The sequence below is a fragment of the Perognathus longimembris genome, chromosome 5 (assembly GCF_023159225.1).
Source record: "Perognathus longimembris pacificus isolate PPM17 chromosome 5, ASM2315922v1, whole genome shotgun sequence".
Classification (NCBI taxonomy): domain Eukaryota; kingdom Metazoa; phylum Chordata; class Mammalia; order Rodentia; family Heteromyidae; genus Perognathus; species Perognathus longimembris.
Window position 1 is genome coordinate 6,775,259 of NC_063165.1, and position 17,701 is coordinate 6,792,959.

A 17,701-nucleotide genomic window follows, 5' to 3' on the forward strand; every position below is an offset into this window, starting at 1 on the left:
CACAGCTACTCCAGGTACAAGTGTGGGAGGATTACAGTTCTAGTCTGCCATTACTGTTACAGCACCAGGTCACACTGGAACAGGGACAATCTAAACTATGTCACAATAACTAAGAGTAAAAGGGGCACCCAGAAGACACTTCCTTCATATTCTGCTTAACCACATTAAGTACCATACTCCCTATTATTGTACATTTGGCAAGAGATATATAGATGAGGAATAAGCCTTTAGAACATTTGCTACCAACTTTCTAAATCAGCAGGTCTGATATTCCTTCTGGTTTTGCAACATAATACTTGGAAGGTGTTTTAAAGGAAGTTATGAAAAATTTATTTAGAGAGTTATCAATCATGTACTCTAAGAGATGTTACTATATACTCACCTAACTATCCATGGCCTTTGCTAAATGCCATTGAAATAGAGCACTGTGTCCAGACTTTTCTAATTTTCTAGCATTCTGGCTACATCAACAAAGCTTTCTACTTAGGTAGCTTCTAAATGTTCTTTCAAAGAGAAGGTGCCTTGGGCTGGGAATGTGGCCTAGTGGCAAGAGCGCTTACCTCGTATACATGAAGCCCTGGGTTCAATTCCCCAGCACCACATATATAGAAAACGGCCAGAAGTGGTGCTGTGGCTCAAGTGGCAGAGTGCTAGCCTTGAGCAAAAAGAAGCCAGGGACAGTGCTCAGGCCCTGAGTCCAAGGCCCAGGACTGGCCAAAAAAAAAAAAAAAGAGAGAGAGAGAAAGTGCCTGGCTCAGATGTCATAACTCCCTAAGTAGATGGAATAAAGACTTGTGTGTCTGGGAAGAAGACACAGGATAGCTGAAGGCAAGTAGAATAAGAAAATTGTGAAGACAAATATTACCTTTATTGCAGGTAAAAGTTGGAGAAGGATATTGGGGGGTGCCAGTGACTCATGCTTGTAATCCTAGCTACTTGGGAGGCTGAGATCTGAGGATTACAATTCCAAGCCAGCCCATGCAGGAAAGCCCTTGAATCTCTTTTTTTTTTTTTTTTTTTTGGTCAGTCCTGGCTTTTGAACTCAGGGCCTGAGCACTGTCCCTGGCTTCTTTTTGCTCAAGGCTAGCACTCTTACCACTTGAGCCACAGCGCCACTTCTGGCTTTTTCTATATGTGTGGTGCTGAGGAATCAAACCCAGGGTTTCATGCATGCTAGGCAAGAAACTATCCAGTCAAGTGGCTTGGTGGGTGGCAACTCCAAGGGTCTTCAAGTGAAAAGTTCTACTTCAAATTTTGGGTGGAATTTACTATACATTGTTCTACAAGGTGAACAAGAGACCTGCAACGCTGCTCAGGGAATGTTACTACCATTCATATTTGCTCATCCTCAGGTGCAGACAATAGGACAGGTGGCAGGTGGCATTAAAAGGCCAATCCAGGCTCAGTCATCTTCTCCCTGCTCAGCTCCAGCAAAGAGAGAATGATGTGTACTTCTCAAATACTCCCACACACACCTCAAAGAACACCCTGCTCAGATGGGAGGGGGTCACTGAGCAAGCACCTTCAGGCTTTAGTCTGCCCTGACTACTTTATGAGCATCTGGAAATCTCAGCTCAGCCCTCCCTACTTGACCCATCTACAACCATTCCCTCTGCACAAACAGGCAGGCAGTCACTGGGTTGCTCAATGAGAAGACACGTTTTATACCAAGTCCACACACCCAGGATTCATGTTTGGCTCTTCAGAGTACTTCAAAAATGATTTTGTCGCCGTAGTCTATCTACCTATGACAAGAAGGGGCTAGACCCCACCTGACTCCCGGTCTCACCTCCAGGGTCAGCCCATGGCTCTAGCCACCACCATCACCTGCCTTGGAAACTCCCAAAACATACTGCAGTACTGCTATCTCCTCTCCCTCCACCCATGCCCCACACTAGTTGTTCCCATGCCAGCTGAAATGCCAGCTCTGAGGGGAAATTTCCCAGCTCCACCCTATTCCGGGACTAATGATTCCAGCCCACCCGTTTCCATAGCACTTGGTTTGAAATCTGTTTTGCTTTCCTTTCTCGTGCTATTTTTTTTTTCACGGTTATGTGTTAGATGGCTGAATGCTTCCTTCTCCCCAACCTCTGACTACCCAGAGGTCAGTGCCCAGCCCACTCCATCTCCTAAAGCTGCTCCAAGCAGCACTTGCTTTGTATGCTCTGTAAACACAGCCCTAGGGCAACTTGAAGAAGCAAGTTCTGGGAATTACAAAGCAAGGAGAAACATGCAAAAGGCAGGCTGGATTCTATAAAACACAAGTAACTCCTCTAGTTCTCGGGGCTCCCCTCTGAAGATCTCAAATGAAAACCACCACCGAGCCCCAACTTCACTCACTGGCTCCCTGCCACACTGACAAGGCCTGGGGCTCACATCTGGTGTTGAACAGAAAGGGCCCGGGGAAAGAGGTCAGCCACAGCAGGACAGGGGTCCAATGGCCTGCAGCCTCTATCTCTAGTAAGGCAAAAACAGACTGGAAACGGCCTTGGGAGTCAGGCAGGAAGATTGGGAGTCCCAACTCCTCCCTCTGTGGCTTTGAAGGAGCTACTTTCTATGTTCTGAGCTTCCTGTGACATCTACTTTGCTTGCTGTAAATAAAGACCAACCACTGACTGAGCTCTAGTTGAGCACAGGATCCTGTACCTCAGGTAGGCTGGGGTGGACACTTCCTTGCTCAGCAGGGGCCTGAAGCAAGGAAGCATGGCTTGGCTTAGGCTTTCAAAACTCTTATCATTCGTTCAGCAAAACTCTAAAAGGCCTCACGGACCTTCTTCTCACCATGGTGGTCCATGGTATACAGTAGAACTCCCTGAACAAGTCTATCAACTTCTGGAGATGTAAGCTTCAGAGATCAGCTTCTTAGGCCTGCAGTCTCCATCTTTATGTCCATCTCCATGTCCTAGCTTGTCACAAGCCCCCACAATGGCCACTACCAGACTCTGGAAGCATTTCTGCCACAGGGACCCTAAGCTTTTTAGGAGATACTCGAAGTGCTGGAAAGGAAGTTGATGGGGAAGATAAACACCTCCTACTCATGCTCCCCAATCACAACTCAACTGCCAATAAGAGATTCCCCTTCCAGGCCCCAAGCCTGGTAGTATCCGTCCCAAAATGCACTGGGGGAAGCCGAGAGCACCTGTCAGCTGAACCAGCAGTTCTGGAGGGTTCTCTCACAGGTGGTGGCCTACGAGTGGCCAAGACAAGCCTGAGTATGAAGTCCTTTGGGGAGCACACAGCTTTTGCCTTGGAGCCCTCTCTCTCTGAAGTTCACCCATGTCACTTCCACAGACTCTTACCCCTCGTGTTTACTTCTCAAGGGTCTGCAGCCTTCTAGATGCGGTCCCTCCATGCCTTGTCAGGTCTACGCTTTCCCCCCGATTTCCCAGCCACCCCCTTTCCCTGCATGTTTCATTTTCTCACACCCTCTGTACTTGTTCTGGATGGCATAGATGGCATTTCCCCATTTGGCGGTGTATATGCGCTTGCACACACAAAATGTGTCTGCATTTTCAGCTAATGGCCAGCTACAATGAAGGCGGGGGCTGTCCATGTTCACTTCTGTATTTTGAAGCTTTGCTCAGCGTGCTCAGGGAAGGAGTCAATCAGTACAAGAGTTCCTTGGACCACCACCAGTCCAAAGCAGAAAGATTAAATACTTGGGCGATGGTGACTATGTAGCTGCATGTGCTCTGCTCAAACACCAGGCATATGATGGCCAGAGGCTACTGTGTGCTGAGGAGGGTCCAGTGTGAATCAGCACTCAGCAGAAGAGCAGTAGCTCCACTCTGAAACTTCCAAGGAGGGAAAGTGGCACACTGCACAGCTGGCCTACTTATTCAGCCTCCTTCCTATCTGTGCCACAGCACTCTGAACGCTTGCATGACCTGCAATACCCAGCCTGGCAATCCCCTTCTCAGGGAGTAGCAAATATAGGAAAACAAAGTACCAAGTACCACTCTCAGGCCATGAGGGCAGATGGTAGTATTGGAGAGAGAACAATTTACCCCCGGACAAGCAGCATCGTTGCTTGGTTAGCCTCAATGTTGCAGGACAGAAAAGATCAAATGGCATCATGATTGCTAGTTCAAGGTTCCAGTTGTCCTGTGATAGCTGTGGGGTAAATCTGAGTAGGTTTCTTCATCCAAAAAACAGGTATCAACAACCTCTCAGGGTTGGGGATTTAGTTCTGTATACTAATTTACCAGGTGCAAGGCCTCAAGTTTGTTCCCAGCACCACAAATAAATTGATAAAATAAAAAATATTAACAATCCCTCAAGGGACTAAAATGGCTAAACGAGGTAATCAGAGAACACCACACCACATACGACATGTAGCATGCACTTTAAAGAAAACAGAAAAATATACTGCAAGTGGTATCTGAGTGAAAGCACATAATATAATGTACATAATTGCTGCTGAGTTTTATGTCCAAGCTTATGGTTTCAGAAAATTCCTAATGAGATACAAAGTAGTTTCTCCAGTTAATAGCTATCCCTTTTCTATGTATATTCTTAATGACCCTCATCACTGAAATATTGCTATTTAAACAATTTTATTCCACTCACTCACTTGGGGGGGGAGGGGCTTGAGTGTGGGCATGTACCCACTGGTCCTAAGGCTTCAACTCAAAGTCTGGGTATGGCGCCTTAGCTTTTTCTGCTCAAGCGTAGCGCTCTACCACTAGATTCACACCTCAACTTTCAGTTTTAAAGTTGGTTAATTGTGTACAAAAGTCTCCTTAAATTAAATGCCATAGACTAACAAGTTGGATCAAAAAACAAGATCTATCTTCAAGAGACACATCTTGCCCATAAAAACAAACTTATTCTGAAAGTGAAAGGCTGGAATAAAATCTATCAAGCAAAAGGCCCCCATAAACAGGCTGGAGTTGCAAACCTAGTACCAGATAAAACTGACTTTAAATTAAAATCAATAATAAGAGACAAAGAAGGTACTAATAAAGGGATCTCTCCTACAGGAGGATATAACAATCCTAAATATCTATACACCAAATGCTGGAGCACCCAACTTCACCAAACACTACTTACTCTTAAAACACACATAGATCCAAACACATTGATCGTTGGAGACTTTTAACACACCACTGTTGCCTCTGAATAGATCAACATGCCAAAACTCAACAAAGAAGCCTCAGAACTAAACAATTGCATAGATCAACTAGACTTAACCGACAGCTACAGAATATTACACCCAGCAACACCAGAATATATGTTCTTCTCAGCAGCACATGGAACATTCTCTAAAATAGATCGTATTTTAGGGCACAAAGCAAATCTGTACAAATTCAGAAATATTGAAATCAGTCCCTGCATTCCCTCAGAGCCCAATGGAATGAAATTAGAGCTCAACACTAAAAGCCACCATAGAAAATCCTGCCACTCATGGAGATTGAACAACACACTGTTGAACCACCAGTGGGTCACTGATGAAATCAGAATGGAAATTCAAATGTTTATGGTATTTAACCAAAACAAGCACACAAAATACCAGCTCCTTTGGGACACAACAAAGGCAGTACTCAGAGGAAAATGAATAGCTCTGAGCACCTACATCAACAAATTGGAGAAATCTCAATCGAACAATTTAATGATGCACCTGGAGCCCCTTGAAAAAGAGCAACAAGCCAAACCCCAAGCCAATAGATGGAAGTAAATAATTAAAGTTAAATCAGAATCAAATGAATTTAGAGTCCAAAAAAATACCATAGAAACAATCAACAAAACAAAGAACTAGTTGTTCAAAACAAAATTGACAGATCCTTAGCAAATCTTACCAAAAAACGAAGAGAACACACCCGAATAAACAAAATCAGAGACAAGACTGGAAACATCACAACAGAAACAACCAGGATTAAGAATATTATAAGGGATTATTTCACAAACCTGTATGCTAACAAATTTGAGAATCTGGAAGATATGGACGAATTTCTAGCAAATATTAATATGACCAAACTTAACCAAGAAGATTTAAACCAACTAAACAAACGCATATCATAAGGAATGAAATAGAAACAGTAATAAGAAATCTCCCATCCAAGAAAAGCCCAGGTCCAGATGGATTCACAGCAGAATTCTGTAAGGCCTTCAAAGTAGAACTCACAGCAATACTCCTCAAACTCTTCAATTAAACTGAAAGTCAAAGTTCACTACCAAACTCATTCTATGAAGCCAGCATAATCTTTATCCCAAAACCAGACAGGGATTCATCAAACCAAGAACTATAGACCCATTTCTTTGATAAACATCGATGCAAAACTCCTGAACAAAATTCTAGCCAATCAACTTCAACAAGTCATCAAAAAAAACTATACACTGTGATCAAACTGGATTCATTCCAGAGATGCAAAGCTGTTTTAACATACGCCAATTAGCATAATGGAATTCTATGCTTCCATCAGAAAGAATGACATTGCCCCTTTCATAAGGAAATGGAAAGACTTGGGAAAAAAAATCATACTAAGTGAAGAGAGTCAGACTCAAAGAAACATAGACTCTATGGTGTCCCTCAATGGAAATAATTAGTGCATGTCTAGGATAGCCCTAGGCAGAAGATCATAATAGCTCAATAGCTAGTATGCTGAGCACATAAGATAATGCTAAGTTAAATGAACTCCAAGTTATGAAAATAAGTGGTTTATCATTGTTGTTATTTTCAACATACACGGGAAATTATGCCTTTTTCTTTTGTCTTTCTTCCCTATGGTTTTACCCCTGATGTCATTGTAAAACCAGTTTTGGTACCCTGGGTATTGTATATACGTTGACTGGAACTAGGGAAGGGAAGGGGAACATCAAAATGGAGAGACAAAGGGTAAAAGGTGAACCAATGCAACAGCAATACTTAGAAACAATATGTTGTAAACCAACTGTACAACTTTGGGGGGGTGGTAAGCGGGGATGTGGTAGGTGGGAGAAAAATGAAGGAGGTAACAAGTTTGATAAGAAATGTACTCACTGCCTTACATATGAAGCTGTAACCCCTCTGTACAACATTTTGACAATAAATAAATTATTTTTTTAAAGCCTCCCTAAAGCTACCAGCACAGCCAGGTTCACTGCAGCATTATTTTACCACAGCCAAGATATGGAGTCAGCCCAGATGCCCCTCAATGGATGAACGGAACAAGTAAATGTGGTAATATATACACAATAGAATTCTACTCATCCATCAGAATGACATTGTACTATGCATAAGGAAATGGAAATACTTAGGAAAGATTGTATTAGGCAAATTAAGTGAGAGAAACACAGGATACAGCACCGTTTCCCTCATTTGTAGTAGCTACAATGTGCCTACAAATCCATAGGTAAACACACTGTGTTTTCAAATGAATTAACTGAAATGAATTAATAAGTATAATAGACTCTATGGAGAATGCAAATAGTGCATCTTTCCTTAAAAAGACTAAGTCAAAGCCCAACACAATAAGTACCAGGAAACGGTTACTTTCAAGAGGGGAGGGTGGAATAGAATGAAGTGGGGAAGGAGGGAGAACGTAGGTACAAATTCATTATATATACCACAGAATTGAGAAATATAAAGAAAAGAGTGGGTGGAAGGTTGGTGAAGATGTTGAAATTATGACACGGATCAAGATACATTGTACATATAAACTGCTTTGTTGAGAAAAAAAAGTACATAGATCCCAGTGCCTGTGGCTCATGCCTGTAATCCTACCTACTCAGGGGGCTGAAATCTGAGAATCACAGTTTGAAGCCAGCCTCGCCAGAAAAGTTCATGAAACTTTTATCTCCAGCAAACCACTCAGAAAAGGCCAGAAGTGGTGCTGTGCTGTGGCTTAAGTGGTAAAGCACTAGCCTTGAACACAAAGAGGCTCAGGGACAGACGCAGGCCCTAGTTCAAGCCCCAGAACCATTAAAAAAAATTAATATAACCTAAGTAAGGGAAGATAAGGGAAGGGATATGTAAGAATGTTGAAAGGGATGACATTGATCACGATGCACTGTATGCATAAACTGCTTTGGCGAATGGCAACTCTTTGTACAACTACTTAATAATAAAAATATTGGGAGGAAAAAATAGGCTTCCTGCCTGAGCAGGCTTCAAACCTCAATCCTCAGATCTTAGCCTCTAGGATTATAGGCACAGGCCACTGGCACCCAGCTAAAAAAACTTTTTATAGACTTGTGCGTGTAGGAAGTTCAAGTTGGACGCTGGCACATAATCTGATGGCCAATGCAGAGCCAGGCAGCTTTTGCAGAGGGAAGAAGTGCTAGGCCTGCAGTTCCTCCTGGTTCTACCTCTTGCTCATCTCTGTTCTCCAGTTCTTTCTTCTTCCTGCTTTAAGATGGTCTGATTGTACAAATCATCACAACCAGAAATTCTAATAACTGGCACTTTCCCCAATATTTTAGCTATAGCTAAAACCATGCCAACTGGAATGGTGACAGCACCATCTGGAAAGGTGAAAAGGGATGCTCAAGTCTTTTTAAATTCACCATCCCTGGGGAGACAGGATGAGATGCTTCAGATTGTTCCAGAAAAAAGGCCTCATCCTTCCCAATCATGGAAGTCACTGTCACCAGGAAGCTACTTCCTCAAAGAGGCCTGTCCTCGACTGAGTGATAGTGCAGGAGGCAGAAAGAAGCCAGGGGCAAAGATATGACAGAAAGCAGTGCAAGCCTGACTCCAAATACCCAAATCCTCCCAAAGGGAAGGACACCTACCTCTAGCACTAGTGACCTGTGGGGAAAAGTGAAAACTTCGTAGAATGCCCAGTGGTCAGGGAACAGACTCCTGCCCCGTCCCTCCTCCAAGTCTCTGAACATATGGCACTGTCCAGGCAGGGCAGGTAAAGAACAACACAGCAGCCAGAGTTTGGAAAACGGTGTTTATTACTCTGACCTCTGCTCTCCATACAACATAGGGAGTTTTGATTTTTGTTTATAAAGTGACCAGCTTGCAGTGCAAAGCAGTATTGCTGTTCCAAAAGGAAAATCCTCACCGATGAAGGAATCACACTGTTGAAAATGAAATCAAGAATCATCTGCTGCTACCACTGATTGATTCCAGAGCAGCCATTGGCAAGCAGTTCCCACACCTCTCATAGCAAGGGATCTAGAGCTAAAACACATTTAAGATAAAGGGCAGGCTCGCAACTACTCATCCTCACAGCTCAGGTGTGACAAGTAAGCGGAAGGCCAATGTCCAGTCAACCTTTTCACTTCTTTCTCTTCTTCGTGGAATATAATTTTTCTTCAAGTGGGACTGGGACAATGCCTTCACACTCTTTTACTTCCTGAGTCAGAGGGTGTTTTACAATAGTTGGTCTAATCACATCAGTATCTCGAGACAAGTGCTCCATTATGGTGTCCACAGCGGTGGTAGGGGCATAAAAATCCACCAAGAAATACCTGCAATAAAACAAAAGTTCGTGAATTCCTTAATTCTGAAATATAACAATTCCACTTTTTCTTCAATGTTTTAATTTTACTCTTCCCAGATAGACATATCACACTCACACACACACACACACACTCACACACACAGCAAAACAGCTGAATGTAGTACAGCAGTACACCCAGCCTTTCTTTCCTATGGCCTTTCCCATTACACTCCTGTGAAAACATACATCACAATCAACTTTATGGCAACTAAAAAGTGTTGTGAAGAGGGATGAAGGCTAATTGGTAGAGCACATGCCTAGCAAGTTAGTTGGAGTTCAAGCCACAGTACTAGGAAAAAGGGAAATAAGTGTGTGGGGGAGGGGGAGATGAGGAGAGGAGAGTGGAGAGGAGAGATACAGATACAGCAAGTGTGGTAGAGCTACGGGTACAAGGACAGAATTCTCTATCAACAAGACTAAAATTTTAAACCATCCATTGATGATTTGTACATATTTGTGAAAATAGCTATTGAGTGACCTAATTTTCCACAGGATTTCACAAGTGTCCATAAGAGATACAGATAGACATTACCTTCACTCCACAAATAAAGAAAGATCAGGGAAGGAAAGAGACAGTCCATGTTCTATACTTAGGACTTTTCTATGTTCACGAGCTGACAAGAAACAAAAGGAAAATGACTTGACTCTTTTTAAGAAAAAAGAATGTTAAGATTCATCAACTCAGATGAACACCAAAGGGCACTCCAGACAGCTCCCTAGATCTCAAAGAAACCCAGCTCCCCAGAAGCCTGCTGGATGACAGCATGGAGAGAAAAGCAGCGTCCTTCCTGCCCACATGGCTCTCCTCTGTCCTGAAAGTTTATGTCTTCATTGTACTGTTCTAGGGAGAACAGTGATGAAAAAACCATGTCAGCACTGTATTCAAACTCCTAAAATGTTCAGGCTAGGTAAGAAGGTGTTTTGTTTTGTCTTTGCAGGCCCTGGGGCTTGAATTCAGGGCCTGGGCCCCATCCCTGAGCCTCTCTGTGCTCAAGGCTAGCGCTCGACTCAGTGCCACTTCCAGCTTTTTCTGAGTAATTTACTGGAGGTAAGAGTCTCATGAATTTTCCTGCCTGGGCTGGCTTTGAACCATGATCCTCAGATCTCAGCCTCCTGAGTAGCTGGAATTATAGGTGTGATCCACCAGCAACCAGCAAGAAGGTCTTTTTGACATCATCTTTCATCACACCCTTTAAAGAACTTTCAACTGTTTTCAAACCTAAAATCTTGGTCACTGTTCCTTCTGTTGGAAATGTTCTTTGTCCAACAGTAGAGAGTTCATCTCTTACTTCCTCTGTGTCTCAGTCAAAGGCCACTAATTATGCAAACTCTTCTGGCCCCACTGAGCCTCATCACTCCTCTGCTGCCTCGCTGCTCTGTGCATCCCGCCTTCCCCAGCACTTGGTCACCATCACATAGTACACAGTGACTCACTGCCTCACGCTACTAACACATAACGCCCACAGAAAGGACTCAGTTGCTACTCCACGTACTCTGAACAGAGACTGACACAGGGTAAATTCTGAGTAACTGGCATGGGGGGGGGGGGTGGAATTCTCATGGAAAGCAGACTTTTCTGCTTCATCAAGGAAGGAAGTTGCTACAAAAGGATGGTGTACTTCGCATAATTCCATGCAAAGAAGATTGAAAATTTATAAGAAAACTACCAGACTGATCACTCACTCTTTCTGACAAGCCCAGTGGAAAAGTCATTCAAGTAAACAAGTAATTAAAAGGTAAATGACAGGGGCTGGGGATATGGCCTAGTGGCAAGAGTGCTTGCCTTGTATACATGAGGCCCTGGGTTCAACTCCCCAGCACCACATATACAGAAAACGGCCAGAAGTGGCGCTGTGGATTAAGTGGCAGAGTGCTAGCCTTGAGCAAAAAAAAGAAGCCAGCGACAGTGCTCAGGCCCTGAGTCCAAGCCCCAGGACTGGCCAAAAAAAAGGAAAATGACAGAACTATGAAGTAAAAACACTTAACAAAAACCAAATGTCTATAGGAAGCAAAAGTAGCCTTTAAAAAAAAAAAATGAGCCTCTGAAGAACAAAGAAAACTACCAGGGATAAAAATAGAGACTTCATAATGGTGGATTCAATAAGAAGACAGAACCGGCCCAAATATGTATAACCAGACATCAAAGTCCCAAAAAACAGGAGACAAGAACAAACAACCTAGACAACTGTACCCAGAAACTTACATTCTTCTCTCAGTAAAAGAGAGAACTAGTACAGAAAAAACCAGCCAGGACACAGAAAAGTAAAACCTAACATCAACCAACAAGACACATACAGAAGCCTTTGCCCCAGCAAAAGCATATATACATTCTTAAGTTCACACAGGGCATGGACCAAGATCAAGCATATTCTGGCACATAAAACAAGTCTCAATTCCTCCAAAGGGATTCAAGTCATACAAAGACATCTTGGGAAAACTCCCAAATACAGGAAACTAAATATATATTAAATAAACCAGTAATGAGAAGAAGAAATCAAAAGGAAAATTACAAAGTAAATTAATGAAAATGAAAACATAATACACATTAAAATAATGAGATGCCATTAAAACAGTATACCGCAGGAAAATTACAGCACCAGACACTAAAGAAAAAAGACAGGCTTCAAATCAATGTCAGTCTCTACAATAAGAAACTGGAAAAAGAGCCCACAGAATAGTTAACCAGAAGGGAAAAAGGGATAAAGAACACATCAAAGCTGAAATCCTTAAAAAAAGAAAAAAACAGATAACATAAAAAATTCATTGGCATCAATAAAACTGGTATGTCTCTAGCCATACAAATCAACAACAACAACAACAACAAAAAAAGAGGTAAAACACAAATTACCAATAATACTGGGGGAAAAAAGTTATAAAACTTCAGATTTTATAGGTATTAAAAAGACAGCAGGCAATATTATGAATAACTTTAGAAATAAACTCAGTAACTGATTCAATAGAAAAATGCCTTGAAAAAGTCAATTACCAAAGCTCAGTAAAGAAACAGATACTCTAAACAGCTGTGCATCTATAAAAGAAATTAAGGTGCAAGTTAATCACATGCACACAAAGACACCAAAGACCTGGGTGGGTTCAGTGGTGAATTATATCAAATGTTTAAGAAAAAGGCCAATTCTAACACACAGACTTAACCAGAAAATAGAAAAACACACTTCAACCTCTGTTTTCTGAGTCTTGTGCTACACTGTGCCAAAACAGAGACATTTCAGAAAAAGAACATACCATTATTCTTCATGAACAAGGATGAAAACCTCTAAACAAAAGTTTTAACAAACTGATTACTGTATGTATGTGTATATATACATGTATGTGTAGCTATGTGTATATATGATACATATACGATAATATAGACATCCAAGTAGGGTTTATCCTGAGAATGCAGGATTGGCTCCCAATGTACTTCATTGTAGCACTAGCCAAGCAAGCAAGCTAAGCAAGAAAGACACCAATGAGTTCACAAACCCCGTATTGCGAAAGATTGAAATGCAAATTATAAAACTATGTAATACTTCTTAATTAGACCTCAGCAAAATTAAAAACTTCTTCAAAAAAGGCAAGCCACAAATGTCTGAAGTCTGCATTGGATGGATAAGAATGGAGAGAGGTAACTGGAGGAGTTTCAGAAATAGTGAATAAGACCAGTACTGTAATGGGGAAGAAGTAAAGATGATAGTGTAAAATAAACCCTTTTTATTGTGAAAAAAAAAAAGACAAGCCACAGACAAGATTTGCTAATTATAAGTCTGATAAAATATTTTTATCTAGAATATAAAGACCCCTCAAATCTTAATTAAAAATAAAAATAAATCTATAACTGTAAATAATGAATGTAAGATTTGAAGAGACAATGTTTCTTCCTTTCCATTCATTTGTTATCTGCCCAGTATTCATGAAAACATCCTTCCACTACCATGGATAAGTTCTGGCCTTGCCACCTGCTTGCAATCCCACCATACTTAACAGCAGATCTTTTCCCACAGTCTCTCTGGGGAAGTTCCTTCTATCTTTGCCTTTTGTCTCTCTTGCTTGAGTCCAGTCCACTTCACTGGAGCTTCTTACCAGTGGGATGGCAGCTTAAGGTAGTAACGAACATGGGAGTAGCTTGGCAAGAACCACTCAGAAAATGCCACTCTCAGATGGGCATATCCTCCCCTAGCAAATTTGCAGGCATCTACTGTGTGAGTCTGCCCTTCCTTACCAGAAGTACTGAACAATTCTAATACCAGTTCTGCTGCTTTGGTTTTACTGACAGTATTGTTACAGGAAAACACGGCTTTCTTCCAGCTCCCATTCGTCTGCATCACAGGCTAAAGAGGCACTTTGTGGAGTAGCCTACAAGTCTAAACATGCTCACCGGAATGTGTTCACAGCAGCCAACAAGAAGCACAACCCCCTTCCCAGTCTTCCTGATCATTGTTGACCACACGTCAACATTCACCAAATAACCCTGAGAAATACAACTCCACAGCTTGTGATAAGAGCAAAACAAAAAACAAAACAAAACAAAAAAACCCAAGGATGGAAGCTAGAGGCCAGACATAGCAGAAACCTTCTACTACAGAACTTCCAAATGAATGCCTTACACAGCACTCTCTCAACTTTCAAAGTGACATACATCTCTTTGGCAATGGAAATCCCATTCTAGGTCAGTTAAGGAAATGGCAGAAGGGGAAGCTGGTTTTGGATCCGTAGCTCTTTACCTGTGAGGTCAACTCCTGTGGGAGATTCCTAGTGTGGGATGTCCTATACTCTGCCTCTTCAGGACTTTAGAGTGCAGTGTTGCTAGGAAGAAGAAGACTCAAAAAGGTTCCACAATTCACTTTGAAAGGTTCAGTCAGTCAGCTACTAAGGAGGTCTAGTCAGGATTCTAACAAATCAGCCTTTTCCACAAAGCCACTGACAGCAGGAGAATGCCTTAAGGACAACACAGCTCAGTCCTTTATAGGAGAAAGCCTCAGCCCAAAGAGGGAAACCCACCACCACAGGTAAGCAAAAGGCAAGCTCCAGACCCCAGCTCTACAACTCCTGCCACCAAGCAACACTGGAGCAACTCTGGAGGTTGGTCAAGGACACAGTGAAGTCCTAGCCAAAGGCTCCCTACTGCCACCAACCCCTCTCACCTTTGTCTCTTAACTCCTCCCCACCAGTCATAACACCCCTTCTTTAGTATTTAGCAACTCAACCACAACAGAAGGAGCACTCTGGGCCACAATGCAAACGGGCTTGTGGCGGCAACCACAGCTTGTGCGCAGTCACTTCAGGCTTATCGCCCTGCTGATCTGTGCCTGGGGCTGATGTGGGAAGAGACTGCTTCCATTCCCAGGGCTCTTTCTTATACCATGGGCATTTCCATGAAAAGGAAATAACCACCAAGCAGAGAAGGGCGGGGGAGGGTGGGGTGGAGATCTTCCTATATTCACCTCTTGGTTGAAGGCTGAACCTCTACCTCAACGTGGTCCCCTCCCAGTGAACCATGCTGCCCAGGTCCAAAACAGATTCCCATCTCTCTGCCTTAATAGACCACACACACACATGTAAATAGTCCATTATTGCTTTTCTACCAAGGAAAGAATCAGACCCCTACCTGGTTGCTTACAGCATTTTTTTCCTAAGCTGTTTGGGCAACTAGATTAGGCAATGGGCATCTCCTGGGCCAGCCTCAGGAGGCTGATGCAGTGAGGTGCCCATGCCCTCATGCTCCTGGAAAAATTAAATCCAACTGAGGAGAGTTGCTGTAAGGGCTGTTGTGCCAGCAGCAACTCAGGCTTCCCCAACTTCAACAAGAATGCCCACCAATGCCAGAGACGGTGGCAATGCCACTGACACCATGGACACTCAACTGCAGGTTGCTGGGCTTTGCTAACTACTGACAACCTGACAAACAAAAATGAGGCTTTTACAGTTGACTGAAATTTGGAGTTGTGGGTTTTAGCAGCTCCTGAGGTCTGTAAGGATCCCCTTCTCATGACAGTCCTAGTTCCCTAACTGACCTACAGAAATGGAAGTTAAGGTGGAAACATAACCTTGGAACTCCCCTGGCAGCATGAGGATTGAACCATCCTAAGGGAGGCGGCCATATCTGAAAATAAACCAGGATTAAGAGAAGGGGGACAGAAGAGGGTCTCAGCTTCCCTAAGGGAGTCAGGGAGCTCTGTGCCCTGTCTTCATCCTGCTCTGGAGGAAGGAAGGAATGAGAGGACTCCTGAGCCACAATGGGGCATTGGTGTTTGTTTGCCTTTGCCTTTGTCACCCTAGGTAGAATTGAAACACAAAACCCAAAGTCCTAACACATGTGGACACTTTCGCACCTCCATCCTCACTATACTCTCCACTTCAGAGAGAATAGTTTAGAACCACGGCTAATCTGCAACTGCCTAGATATGTCTCAAAGCAGACACTAACACGAAAATAACAACAAAGCAGTAAAATTTGCTAGTTTGCTGTTTTCTACTTTTAGTCCATATAATATAATAATCAGTGATAAAACCAGCAAATGAGGGAACAGATCATTTTGGGAAATAAGTGTGATAATCCAACCTCTAATTACATTACACATTCCTAGCACCTTCAAGCAGGGCACAAGGAAAACAGTTGTGCCCACTGGTGGGTAGGACTACTATCATTTTGAACACAGAAGCAGGCAGAGTTTCCATTACAATCTCTTCACCTACAAGGCTACCTCGCTTTGCACAAGCATACCTCTTCTCTGTTGAAAAGCATCTACTGTGCATGGACACCAACTCTGCAGAATGGTAGTGAGAAGTTGACAGATACCAGGCAAGAAGAGGCAGACCCCAAAAGTTCCAGTGTACAAGGCATTTCTCACTGCAGATGCAGTGTTGAAAAACTGGGAAAGGTTAACTTGCTTCTTAGGTAGAACTCATCCAAATGGTCCTTAAGGTGGCAGTTTACCTTCCTTCGAATCTCTTAAAGCACTCTTAACACACTGTGCTACAAAGACCAAACTGCAAAGATCAGAAAAGACCCATATAAATGGCTTCCTAGGAGACTAAGCCCACGCTGGAAAACAACGGCCCATGAAGACTTCATCCACAGTAATGTGCTCACAGGGCAGCTCTCAGTGTCCATTCTATTCTTCCCAAGCATCGGTCCCAGACCCTTAATATCACCAAGTCACCACCTGACTTGTACAAGGCTATGCAGCTGCTTGGGGCTTGCAGCCCCAGCCCCACTCCCCTGGATGCCAGGGGAGAAAATGTGTTTCGTTTGTAATGTAAAGTCACATATGTAAAGGCTATACTTTTTTAATTCTACTTTCGTCTAAGCCCTGTATTTACAAGTCTCCCACAACATGAGCCTGCTAGAGTTGGGAGTTATATTCTTTGTCTGTGTCTCCCTCTCACTCTCCCTCCCCGTGCCCCTGGCAGACAAGTGGAAATTTCCACTGAAGCACTGTGTGGCTCCCAGTGGGTGGGGGAGTGGGTGGGAGGGCCCTGCAGCCCTGAAGCATCCTGGAGCCTTTTTGAAGATAGGAAACAGATCTGTTTAGATGCCAGTTCCTAGATTGTCTTGGCTAAATGTTTCTGGATTCAAGTGTCACACAGGCAGTAAATTATTTACCTTAAAACCCAGGTACCTCTGCATGAAAAAGCCCCATTCCTTTTTTATAGCAGTGGATCTCGTACATTTAAAAAAAAACAATAATCCTGAGGGAGAATCCTTACAAACCTTGGAGCACTGCCACTTAAAAGATACCTCCAAGGACACAGCAGCCCTGTTGTGAAGCAAGCTGTAAGGCACCTTCACAACAAGAATGGGGTCAGGACGCTGTCCCTGACTTAATGCTGGCAGGGAAGCATGAGAACATGGGAATGTAAGCTGATGGGAAAACTACAGAGGAGAATCAATCTCCTCTGGAGACCGTGCCAGTGCTCTTGGAGTAAGCTGCACACGCATTTGGGGAGCGAGTCAGTAAAATTCCACTGATTCACCATAGAGCCAGTTATTTTTATCCTTCTGCTTACCCGTAAATAGAAGGTATCTTGTATGTAGGCCAGCAGCACTTTGCTATAAGCACCTACCCAAATATTGAAGCAGACGAAAAAATAGGGAAGGGCGGGGCAAAAGAGGCCAAAACCCCTTTCAGTCCTCAGAGTTCTAACAGACTTCCACACCAGTCCCACCTCCCACAGGAGACAACACACCTGACAAAGGCCACCTGAGGCATCAGTGTACAACAGGCCCAGGCCCAAACTAAATGATGATGGATCCATTTCTTCAGCACTCTC

General features: G+C 43.1%; 1 protein-coding gene across 1 annotated transcript in view; it reads right to left on the minus strand.

Moving 5' to 3' along the window:
- Positions 1-8,860: 8,860 nt before the first annotated feature.
- Positions 8,861-17,701, minus strand: part of Mrps6 (mitochondrial ribosomal protein S6) — a 53,116-nt gene continuing 44,275 nt past the window's right edge. The window contains exon 4 of the mRNA XM_048346263.1: positions 8,861-9,399. Coding sequence (XP_048202220.1) covers positions 9,207-9,399 — 193 coding nt within the window. The 3' untranslated portion in view covers positions 8,861-9,206. The remainder of the gene's footprint in view (positions 9,400-17,701) is intronic.